This window comes from Argopecten irradians, chromosome 3 (genome assembly GCF_041381155.1).
Source record: "Argopecten irradians isolate NY chromosome 3, Ai_NY, whole genome shotgun sequence".
In the NCBI taxonomy this organism is placed as follows: Eukaryota; Metazoa; Mollusca; class Bivalvia; order Pectinida; family Pectinidae; genus Argopecten; species Argopecten irradians.
This window is the reverse complement of record NC_091136.1, coordinates 67,997,199-68,010,967: the sequence shown is the minus strand read 5'-3', so window position 1 is coordinate 68,010,967 and position 13,769 is coordinate 67,997,199. Positions and strand designations below refer to the sequence as shown.

At 36.8% G+C, this 13,769-nt stretch overlaps 1 protein-coding gene across 1 annotated transcript in view; it reads left to right on the top strand.

Moving 5' to 3' along the window:
• The window catches only part of LOC138319827 (serine-rich adhesin for platelets-like), a 52,837-nt gene extending 39,381 nt beyond the window's left edge, over positions 1–13,456 (top strand). Inside the window, 4 exon segments of the mRNA XM_069262957.1 lie at positions 2,417–2,496; positions 10,651–10,751; positions 10,966–11,628; positions 11,691–13,456. Coding sequence (XP_069119058.1) covers positions 2,417–2,496; positions 10,651–10,751; positions 10,966–11,082 — 298 coding nt within the window. The 3' untranslated portion in view covers positions 11,083–11,628; positions 11,691–13,456.
• Positions 13,457–13,769: the final 313 nt, after the last annotated feature.

The window sequence follows — 13,769 nt, the reverse complement described above, 5'->3', positions numbered from 1 at the left end:
ACAGATGTCTGAATTCTGTAAGAATGCTGAATATATATCAGTATTACAGATGTCTGAATTCTGTAAAAATGCTGAATATATATATCAGTATTATAGATGTCTGAATTCTGTAAGGATGTTGAATATAGATCAATATTACAGATGTCTGAATTCTGTAAGAATGCTGAATACATATCAGTATTACAAAGGTCTGAATTCTGTAAGGATGTTGAATATATATCAGTATTATAGATGTCTGAATTCTGTAAGGATGCTGAATATAGATCAGTATTACAGATGTCTGAATTCTCTAAGGATGTTGAATATATATCAGTATTACAGATGTCTGAATTCTGTAAGGATGCTGAATATATATCAGTATTACAGATGTCTGAATTCTGAAAAGATGTTGAATATATATCAGTATTACAGATTGAATTCTATACGGATGCTGAATATGTATCATTATTACAGATGTCTGAATTCTGTAAGAATGCTAAATATATATCAGTATTACAGATGTCTGAATTCTGTAAGGATGCTGAATATAGATCAGTATTACAGATGTCTGGTAAGGATGCTGAATATATATCAGTATTGTAGATGTCTGAATTATGTAAGGATGCTGAATATATATCAATATCACAGATGTCTGAATTCTGTAAGGATGCTGAATATATATCAGTATTACAGATGTTTGAAATCTGTAAGGATGCTGAATATAGATCAGTATTACAGATGTCTGGTAAGGATGCTGAATATATATCAGTATTGTAGATGTCTGAATTATGTAAGGATGCTGAATATAGATCAGTATTACAGATGTCTGAATTATGTAAGGATGCTGAATATATATCAGTATTACAGACATCTGAATTCTGTAAGAATGCTGAATATATATCAATATCACAGATGTCTGAATTCTGTAAGGATGCTGAATATATATCAGTATTACAGATGTTTGAAATCTGTAAGAATGCTGAATATAGATCAGTATTACAGGTGTCTGAATTATGTAAGGATGCTGAATATATATCAGTATTACAGAGGTCTGAATTCTGTAAGAATGCTGAATATATATCAATATTACAGATGTCTGAATTCTGTAAGGATGTTGAATATATATCAATATTACAGATGTCTGAATTCTGTAAGGATGCTGAATATATATCAGTATTATAGATGTCTGAATTCTCTAAGAATGATGAATATATATCAGTATTACAGATGTCTGAATTCTCTAAGAATGATGAATATTTATCAGTATTACAGATGTTTGAATTCTATACGGATGCTGAATATGTATCATTATTACAGATGTCTGAATTCTGTAAGGATGCTGAACATATATCAGTATTATAGATGTCTGAATTCTGTAAGGTTGTTGAATATATATCAATATTACAGATGTCTGAATTCTGTAAGGATGCTGAATATATATCAGTATTATAGATGTCTGAATTCTCTAAGAATGATGAATATTTATCAGTATTACAGATGTCTGAATTATGTAAGAATGCTGAATATATATCATTATTAAAGATGTCTGAATTCTGTAAGAATGATGAATATATATCAGTATTACAGATGTCTGAATTCTGTAAGAATGCTGAATATATATCAGTATTTTAGATGTCTGAATTCTGTAAGAATGCTGAATATATATCAGTATTACAGATGTCTGAACTCTGTAAGAATGCTGAATATATATCAGTATTATAGATGTCTGAATTCTGTAAGAATTCTGAATATAAATCAGTATAATAGATGTCTGAATTCTGTAAAGATGCTGAATATATATCAGTATTACAGATGTCTGAATTCTGTAAGAATGCTGAATATATATATTGGTATTACAGATGTCTGAATTCTGTAAGGATGTTGAATATATATCAATATTACAGATGTCTGAATTCTGTAAGGATGTTGAATATATATATCAGTATTACAGATATCTGAATTCTGTAAGAATGCTGAATATATATCAGTATTATAAATGTCTGAATTCTGTAAGGATGCTGAATATAGATCAGTATTACAGATGTCTGAATTCTGTAAGGATGCTGAATATATATCAGTATTACAGATGTCTGAATTCTGCAAGAATGCTGAATATATATATTAGTATTACAGATGTCTGAATTCTGTAAGGAATTTGAATATATATCAATATTACAGATGTCTGAATTCTGTAAGGATGTTGAATATATATATCAGTATTACAGATGTCTGAATTCTGTAAGGATGTTGAATATATATATCAGTATTACAGATGTCTGAATTCTGTAAGGATGCTAAATATATATCAGTATTACAGATGTCTGAATTCTGTAAGGATGCTGAACTACTACATTGTTGGCGTTAATGTCCATTACCTAGACTTAAAGAGTTGATGATACACTATCTTCACTGTTGTTTGAATCTTTGTTTTTTTCAGGAATGTAAGGGATTTAAATGAACAGCATGTATGGTATCTTGTTAAAGAAAATAAACGCTACTTGAAAGACATCTTTGAAGGCAAGGTGAGTCACTGATGGAATTTTACTGTGAAACCCTGATATTTCCTACATGTTTCTCACCTAAAGTACAGACATAAGTTTGATTGATTGTACACAATATTTTGTGTGGTGGGAGACAGTCAGAATGCTTGGAACAGAAGTCTTTTTCACAGCTCAAGTTGGAAAAGGTTAACTATGATGAAGAGATGTTTTAAAAGTAATGTCTAGAATAATTAAGAGTAAAAGTAATGTATAGGTATTTAAGTAGATATTTAATTGGTAGTATCAATCTGTTTATTTAACACCACTGTGATACAATCTTCTTCAATCCCTGTTAAGTAACAAAGTCATATAAGAGAGCTGGGGTAATGTGTTATGTGTTATAGCCATTGAAAAGGTAACTGCACATATATTTTACTGCTGTTTTATTAATCGACAGGGACGTAGCTAGAGGCTTTTATATGTGCAAGCCCAGGCGAGGGGTCTGGGGGCCGCCTAGGCTCAGGGGGGCAAACACATCCCCCCCTTACCACCCCCATATCGTTCCAACAAGAGTGTGTGTCAGTAGATTGTGCATTTACTCTAGGTTGGGATTTTGGAACAATAATCCTATATCTAGATAAGATGGCCTATTCCTATTTAGATGACTGAATAGAATCTAGTCCCCTAAACCTGCCTATATCATTAGGCTGTTGCTGTTTTTTGGGAGCTTTTTTTGCCTAATATGTAGACTTAATATTAGGGGGGGGGGGAGAAAAAAAAAAGAAAAAAAGAGCCTAATATAGGCAGGTTTTATCGGACTATCCAAGTAGAATCTACTCTATTTCACTATAATTTGCGAGGTGTCACTTTTCGATATTTCATCTGTCGTCCTTTGACTTTGCGTGTCTTTTGGTTTAAGCTTGAAAAAGCCATCTTGTCGTTAATTATGTCTTCTTCATATTAACGCACCAAACAACACAAGTACTAAGCACCTAGAACGCGTATGTTTGATTGTAATAAATGGATACAACTTCAAGTTTCCATTTCCAGACTTCCAAAACTGCACGGTATCATTAATTTAAGATAAATCATCTACATTTATCACACATGTCCTATCACACATGTCCTATCACACATGTTCTATCACACATGTCCTATCACACATGTTATATCACACATGTCCTATCACACATGTTCTATCACACATGTTCTATCACACATGTCCTATCACACATGTTCTATCACACATGTCCTATCACACATGTCCTATCACACATGTTCTATCACACATGTCCTATCACACATGTCCTATCACACATGTCCTATCACACATGTTATATCACACATGTCCTATCACACATGTTATATCACACATGTCCTATCACACATGTCCTATCACACATGTCCTATCACACATGTCCTTATCACACATGTCCTATCACACATGTCCTATCACACATGTCCTATCACACATGTTCTATCACACATGTCCTATCACACATGTCCTATCACACATGTCCTATCACACATGTTATATCACACATGTCCTATCACACATGTTATATCACACATGTCCTATCACACATGTTATATCACACATGTCCTATCACACATGTCCTATCACACATGTCCTATCACACATGTCCTATCACACATGTCCTATCACACATGTCCTATCACACATGTCCTATCACATGTCCTATCACACATTTTATATCACAGATGTCCTATCACACATGTTATATCACACATGTCCTATCACACATGTCCTATCACACATGTCCTATCACACATGTCCTATCACACATGTTATATCACACATGTCTTATCACACATGTCCTATCACACATGTCCTATCACACATGTCCTATCACACATGTCCTATCACACATGTTCTATCACACATGTCCTATCACACATGTCCTATCACACATGTCCTATCACACATGTCCTATCACACATGTTCTATCACACATGTTCTATCACATGTCCTATCACACATGTTCTATCACATGTCCTATCACACATGTCCTATCACACATGTCCTATCACACATGTCCTATCACACATGTCCTATCACACATGTCCTATCACACATGTCCTATCACACATGTCCTATCACACATGTTCTATCACACATGTCCTATCACACATGTCATCACACCTATGTTCTATCACACATGTCTATCACACATGTCCTATCACACATGTCCTATCACACATGTTCTATCACATGTCCTATCACACATGTTGTTCCTATCACTATCCTATCACAACATGTCTATCACACATGTCCTATCACATGTCCTATCACACATGTCCTATCACATGTCCTATAACACTATCACACATGTTCTATCACATGTCCTATCACACATGTTCCTATCACACATGTTATATCACATGTCCTATCACACATGTTCTATCACATGTCCTATCACACATGTCCTATCACATGTCCTATCACACATATCACACATTTTATATCACAGATGTCCTATCACACATGTCCTATCACACATGTCCTATCACATGTCCTATCACACATGTTATATCACACATGTTCTATCACATGTCCTATCACACATGTTCTATCACATGTCCTATCACACATGTCCTATCACACATGTTCTATCACACATGTCCTATCACACATGTCTATCACACATGTCCTATCACACACATGATCATCACATGTCCTATCACACATGTCCTATCACACACATTTCTATCACATCATGTCCTATATCACACATGTCCTATCACACATTCTTATATCATCACATGTACCTATATCACATGTTATATCACACATGTTCTATCACACATGTTCTATCACACATGTCCTATCACACATGTCCTATCACACATGTCCTATCACACATGTCCTATCACACATGTCCTATCACACACACATGTTCTATCACACATGTCCTATCACACATGTCCTATCACACATGTCCTATATCACACATGTCCTATCACACATGTCCTATCACACATGTCCTATCACACATGTCCTATCACACATGTCCTATCACACATGTTATCCTATCACACATGTCTATATCACACATGTTCCTATCACACATGTCCTATCACACATGTCCTATCACACATGTCAACTATGTCCTATCACACATGTCCTATCACACATGTCCTCACACATTTTATATCACACATGTCCTATCACACAGTGTCCTATCACACATGTCCTATCACACATGTCCTATCACACATGTTTCTATCACACATGTCCTATCACACATGTCATGCAACATGTCCTATCACACATGTCCTATCACACATGTCCTATCACATACATGTTCCTATCACACATGTCCTATCACACATGTCCTATCACACATGTCATCACACATGTCCTATCACACATGTCCTATCACACATGTCCTATCACACATGTCCTATCACACATGTCTTATCACACATGTTCTATCACACATGTCCTATCACACATGTTCTATCACACATGTCCTATCACACATGTTATATCACACATGTCCTATCACACATGTTATATGTCACACATGTCCTATCACACATGTTATATCACACATGTCCTATGTCACACATGTCCTATCACACATGTCCTATCACACATGTCCTATCACACATGTCCTATCACACATGTCCTATCACACATGTCCTATCACACATGTCCTATCACACATGTTATATCACACATGTCCTATCACACATGTCCTATCACACATGTCCTATCACACATGTCCTATCACACATGTCCTATCACACATGTCCTATCACACATGTCCTATCACACATGTCCTATCACACATGTCCTATCACACATGTCCTATCACACATGTCCTATCACATGTCCTATCACACATGTTATATCACACATGTCTTATCACACATGTCATATCATACATGTCTTATCACACATGTCCTATCACACATGTCCTATCACACATGTTCTATCACACATGTCCTATCACACATGTTAATCACATGTCCCTATCACACATGTTATATCACACATGTCCTATCACACATGTTCTTATCACACATGTCCTATCACACATGTCCTATCACACATGTCCTATCACACATGTCCTATCACACATGTCCTATCACACATGTCTATCACACATGTCCTATCACACATGTCTATCACACATGTCCTATCACACATGTCCTATCACACATGTTCTATCACACATGTCCTATCACACACATCACACATTTTATCACAGATGTCCTATCACACATGTCCTATCACACATGTCCTATCACACATGTCCTATCACACATGTTATATCACACATGTCCTATCACACATGTCTATCACACATGTTCTATCACACATGTCCTATCACACACATGTCCGTATCACACATGTTCTATCACACATGTTATATCACACATGTTTATATCACACATGTCCTATCACACATGTCCTATCACACATGTCCTATCACACATGTTTATATCACACATGTCCTATCACACATGTCCTATCACACATGTCCTATCACACATGTTTATCACACATGTCCTATCACACATGTCCTATCATCACACATGTTATATCACACATGTCCTATCACACATGTCCTATCATCACACATGTCCTATCACACATGTTATATCACACATGTCCTATCACACATGTCCTATCACACATGTCCTATCACACATGTCCTATCACACATTCACATATCCTATCACACATTTATATCACACATGTTCCTATCACACATGTCCTATCACACATGTCCTATCACACATGTCCTATCACACATGTTATATCACACATGTCCTATCACATGTTCACATCCACATGTCCTATCACACATGTCCTATCACACATGTCCTATCACACATGTTATATCACACATATCAAACTGTCCTATCACACATGTCCTATCACACATGTCCTATACACATGTTATATCACACATGTCCTATCACACATGTTATATCACACATGTCCTATCACACATGTCCTATCACACATGTCCTATCACACATGTCCTATACACATGTCCTATCACACATGTCTATCACCATGTCTATCACACATGTTATATCACACATGTCCTATCACACATGTCCTATCACCACACATGTCCTATCACACATTCCTATCACACATGTCCTATCACACATGTTATATCACAATGTCCTATCACATGTCCTATCACACATGTCCTATCACACATGTCCTATCACACATGTCCTATCACACATGTTATATCACACATGTCCTATCACACATGTCCTATCACACATGTCTTATCACACATGTCCTATCACACATGTCCTATCACACATGTCCTATCACACATGTCTTATATCACACATGTCCTATCACACATGTTATATCACACATGTCCTATCACACATGTCTATCACACATGTCCTATCACACATGTCCTATCACACATGTCCTATCACACATTTATATCACACATGTCCTATATCACATGTCCTATCACACATGTCTATCACATGTCCTATCACACATGTTATATCACACATGTCCTATCACATGTCCTATCACACATGTCCTATCACACATGTTTATATCACACATGTCTATCTTTATCACACATGTTATATCACACATGTCTTATCACACATGTCCTATCACACATGTCCTATCACACATGTCCTATCACACATGTCCTATCACACATGTTATATCACACATGTCCTATCACACATGTCCTATCACACATGTTATATCACACATGTTCTATCACACATGTCCTATCACACATGTCCTATCACACATGTCCTATCACACATGTCCTATCACACATGTCCTATCACACATGTCCTATCACACATGTCCTATCACACATGTTCTATCACACATGTTCTATCACACATGTCCTATCACACATGTCCTATCACACATGTCCTATCACACATGTTATATCACACATGTCCTATCACATGTCCTATCACACATGTCCTATCACACATGTCCTTTACACATGTCCTATCACACATGTTATATCACACATGTCCTATCACACATGTTTCACACATTTTATCACACATGTCCATATCACACATGGTCCTATCACACATGTCATATCACACATGTCCTATCACACATGTCCTATCACACATGTCCTATCACACATGTCCTATCACACATGTTTATATCACAGTGTCCTATCACACTGTCTATATCACACATGTCCTATCACACATGTCCTATCACACATGTCCTATCACATGTCTATCACACACATGTTTATCATCACATGTCCTATCACACATGTCCTATCACACATGTTTATCACACATGTCTATCACACATGTCCTATCACACACATGTCTATCACACATGTCCTATCACACATGTCCTATCATACATGTTATATCACACATGTCTTATCATCACATGTTCCTATCACACATGTCCTATCACACATGTCCTATCACACATGTCCTATCACACATGTTATATCACAGATGTCCTATCACACATGTCCTATCACACATGTCCTATCACACATGTCCTATCACACATGTCCTATCACTATCACACATGTCCTATCACACATGTCCTATCACACATGTCCTATCACATGTCCTATCACACATTTTATATCACAGATGTCCTATCACACATGTCCTATCACACATGTCCTATCACACATGTCCTATCACACATGTCCTATCACACATGTTATATCACACATGTCCTATCACACTGTCCTATCACACATGTCTATCACACATGTTCTATCAACATGTCCTATCACACATCACACATGTCCTATCACACATGTCCTATCACACATGTCTTATCACACATGTTCTATCACACATGTCCTATCACACATGTTATATCACACATGTCTATCACACATGTCCTATCACACATGTCTATATCACACATGTCCAATCACAGATGTCCTATAACATTTATACACATGTCTTATCACACACATGTCCTATGTCATCACATGTCCTATCACACATGTCCTATCACACATGTCCTATCACACATGTCCTATCACACATGTCCTATCACACATGTCATATCACACATGTCCTATCACACATGTCCTATCACACATGTCCTATCACACATGTCCTATCACACATGTCATCACACATGTCCTATCACACATGTCCTATCACACATGTCCTATCACACATGTCCTATCACACATGTCTTATCACACATGTCCTATCACAGATGTCCTATCACACATGTTATATCACACATGTCCTATCACACATGTCCTATCACACATGTTATATCACACATGTCCTATCACACATGTTATATCACACATGTCCTATCACACATGTCCTATCACACATGTCCTATCACACATGTCCTATCACATGTCCTATCACACATGTCCTATCACACATGTCCTATCACACATGTCCTATCACACATGTCCTATCACACATGTCCTATCACACATGTCCTATCACACATGTTATATCACAGATGTCCTATCACATGTCCTATCACATGTCCTATCACACATGTCCTATCACACATGTCCTATCACACATGTCCTATCACACATGTCCTATCACACATGTCCTATCACACATGTCCTATCACACATGTCCTCCTATCACACATGTTATATCACACATGTCTTATCACACATGTTCTATCACACATGTCCTATCACAGATGTCCTATCACACATGTTATATCACACATGTCCTATCACAGATGTCCTATCACACATGTTATATCACACAGGACATACATGTCACACATGTCCTATCACACAGGACATGCATGTCACACATGTCCTATCACACAGGACATGCATGTCACACATGTCCTATCACACATGTTATATCACTCATGTCCTAACACACATGTCCTATCACACATTTTATATCACAGATGTCCTATCACACATGTTATATCACACATGTCCTATCACACATGTCCTATCACACATTTTATATCACAGATGTCCTATCACACATTTTATATCACAGATGTCCTATCACATGTCCTATCACACATGTCCTATCACACATGTTATATCATACATGTCCTATCACATGTCCTATCACACATTTTATATCACACATGTCCTATCACACATGTCCTATCACACATGTCCTCACACATTTTCTATCACACATGTCCTATCACACATCTATCACACAAGTCCTATCATATGTCCATCTTTGTTCACAGATCGTTTGAACTACCAGATTTATTTGAGTCTATTCACTGACGAGCAGCAGGATGTCGTCATGGAAGCATTGATGTCAATATTTTGTAAGAAAAATCATGGGGTAAGTAAAAGTTGCATATTTTGAAGGCTTTAGGTTACAAAATGTGTAAATTTGAGATGAATATTGTACTCAACAGCTTCTGTAATGTGCTTTATACTGTGACATATTTCAGAACTAAGTTAAAGGAATAAGAAAAGGGTTCAAGAGAACAAACAATAGGTTATGTGTTAGATTATACGCTGTATGATACTAGTGTGTTTGTTCTGTGTTGTAGTTCTTAGACTATGTGATGAAGGTATTGTTACCAGAGATGCTCATCAAAATCTACATGGAGGTCACAGGGTTAGACCACGGTGAGGTTGAGGAGATCATGGCGGGAGGAAATACATAGCAGATATACTAGGCTAACGATGGAAGGTTTCACGGTATGAGGAAATACATAACAGATATACAAGGCTAACGATGGAAGGTTTCACAGTATGAGGAAATACATAGCAGATATACTAGGCTAACGATGGAAGGTTTCACGGTATGAGGAAATACATAGCAGATATACTAGGCCAACGATGGAAGGTTTCACGGTATGAGGAAATACATAACAGATATACTAGGCTAACGATGGAAGGTTTCACGGTATGAGGAAATACATAGCAGATATACTAGGCTAACGATGGAAGGTTTCACGGTATGAGGAAATACATAACAGATATACTAGGCTAACGATGGGAGGTTTCACGGTATGAGGAAATACATAACAGATATACTAGGCCAACGATGGAAGGTTTCACGGTATGAGGAAATACATAACAGATATACAAGGCTAACGATGGGAGGTTTCACGGTATGAGGAAATACATAACAGATATACTAGGCTAACGATGGAAGGTTTCACGGCATGAGGAAATACATAGCAGATATACTAGGCTAACGATGGAAGGTTTCATGGAAGGTTTCGGCATGAGGAAATACATAACAGATATACTAGGCTAACGATGGAAGGTTTCATGGTATAAGGAAATACATAGCAGATATACTAGGCCAACGATGGAAGGTTTCACGATATGAGGAAATACATAGCAGATATACTAGGCTAATGATGGAAGGTTTCACGGTATGAGGAAATACATAGCAGATATACTAGGCTAACGATGGAAGGTTTCACGGTATGAGAAATTACATAGCAGATATAGTAGGCAAACGATGGAAGGTTTCACGGCATGAGGAAATACATAGCAGATATACTAGGCTAACGATGGAAGGTTTCACAGTATGAGAAAATACATAGCAGATATACAAGGCTAACGATGGAAGGTTTCATGGTATGAGGAAATACATAGCAGATATACTAGGCTAACGATGGAAGGTTTCACGGTATGAGGAAATACATAGCAGATATACAAGGCTAACGATGGAAGGTTTCACGGCATGAGGAAATACATAGCAGATATACTAGGCTAACGATAGAAGGTTTCACGGTATGAGGAAATACATAGCAGATATAGTAGGCAAACGATGGAAGGTTTCACGGTATGAGAAAATACATAGCAGATATATTAAGCTAACGATGGAAGGTTTCACGGTATGAGAAAATACATAGCAGATATATTAGGCTAACGATGGAAGGTTTCACGGTATGAGAAAATACATAGCAGATATAGGAGGCTAACGATGGAAGGTTTCACGGTATGAGAAAATACATAGCAGATATAGTAGGCAAACGATGGAAGGTTTCACGGCATGAGGAAATACATAGCAGATATACAAGGCTAACGATGGAAGGTTTCACGGTATGAGGAAATACATAGCAGATATAGTAGGCAAACGATGGGAGGTTTCACGGTATGAGGAAATACATAGCAGATATATTAGGCTAACGATGGAAGGTTTCATGGTATGAGGAAATACATAGCAGATATACTAGGCTAACGATGGAAGGTTTCACGGCATGAGGAAATACATAGCAGATATACTAGGTTAACGATGAAAGGTTTCACGGTATGAGGAAATACATAGCAGATATACTAGGCTAACGATGAAAGGTTTCACGGTATGAGGAAATACATAGTAGATATACTAGGCCAACGATGGAAGGTTTCACGGCATGAGGAAATACATAGCAGATATATTAGGCAAATGATGGAAGGTTTCATTTCATGAGGAAATACATAGCAGATTTACAAGGCCAATGATGGAAGGTTACATGGCATGAGGAAATACATAGCAGATATTCTACGTGTAAACTTTTCATTCAAACGACTTCTTCTCAATAACCAGAAGGCCCAGGGCACTTATTTTTGGCCTGTAGTATGCTGATATGAAGAGCTACATAGTTTGTTCAAATGAATGACCTTGACCTTATCTGATGGATTAAATTGATATACTGGTACACTGGTACATCATATTTCTGTGGTCATGATAAGGTGAAGGTAAAGGTCCATGGACCTCTTGTTGTAGATATAAAGATAATGTTGGTTTGGGTGCTATCTGTACACTTCTTGTCTAGAACTCAATGATATCAAGTTAGTCCACTGAAAAAATTGGGAAAATTAGTATGTAAAATTTTTGCCCACTTGCGGCACATATAACTTTTGAATTTCATTAATTTTGTGAAGTCAAAGGGGGTTTTGATCTAAACACCTTTTTGGTATGAATCAGTAAACATACACAATGTACATGTGATTAAAACATTAAAAGAAAGATTTTGATCTGGTCAAGACATAAGTGTGTTCTTGATACAGATTCACAAAAAAACTTTGTATTATTAATGTCAGTGCTTGAGTTATTTTTTATTAGGTCACCTGATCATAGTTCATGGTGACCTATTGCAATAGTCTTTTGTCCATCACCTTCCGTTAACATTTCTTTGTGTAAACTTGAATAAATATAAACCAAGCTTAATGAAAATTTGTATGTAGACTAACATTGGAAAGATCTCGGACGAGTTCGAAAATCAGTGTGATTTGATTGTACTTTACAGAGTTGTTGCCCTTTGCACTAATATTTATTTTTGGAAATTGTGAACCCAATAACTTGAATAAATATAAACCGAGCTTAATGAAACTTTATATGTAGACTAAC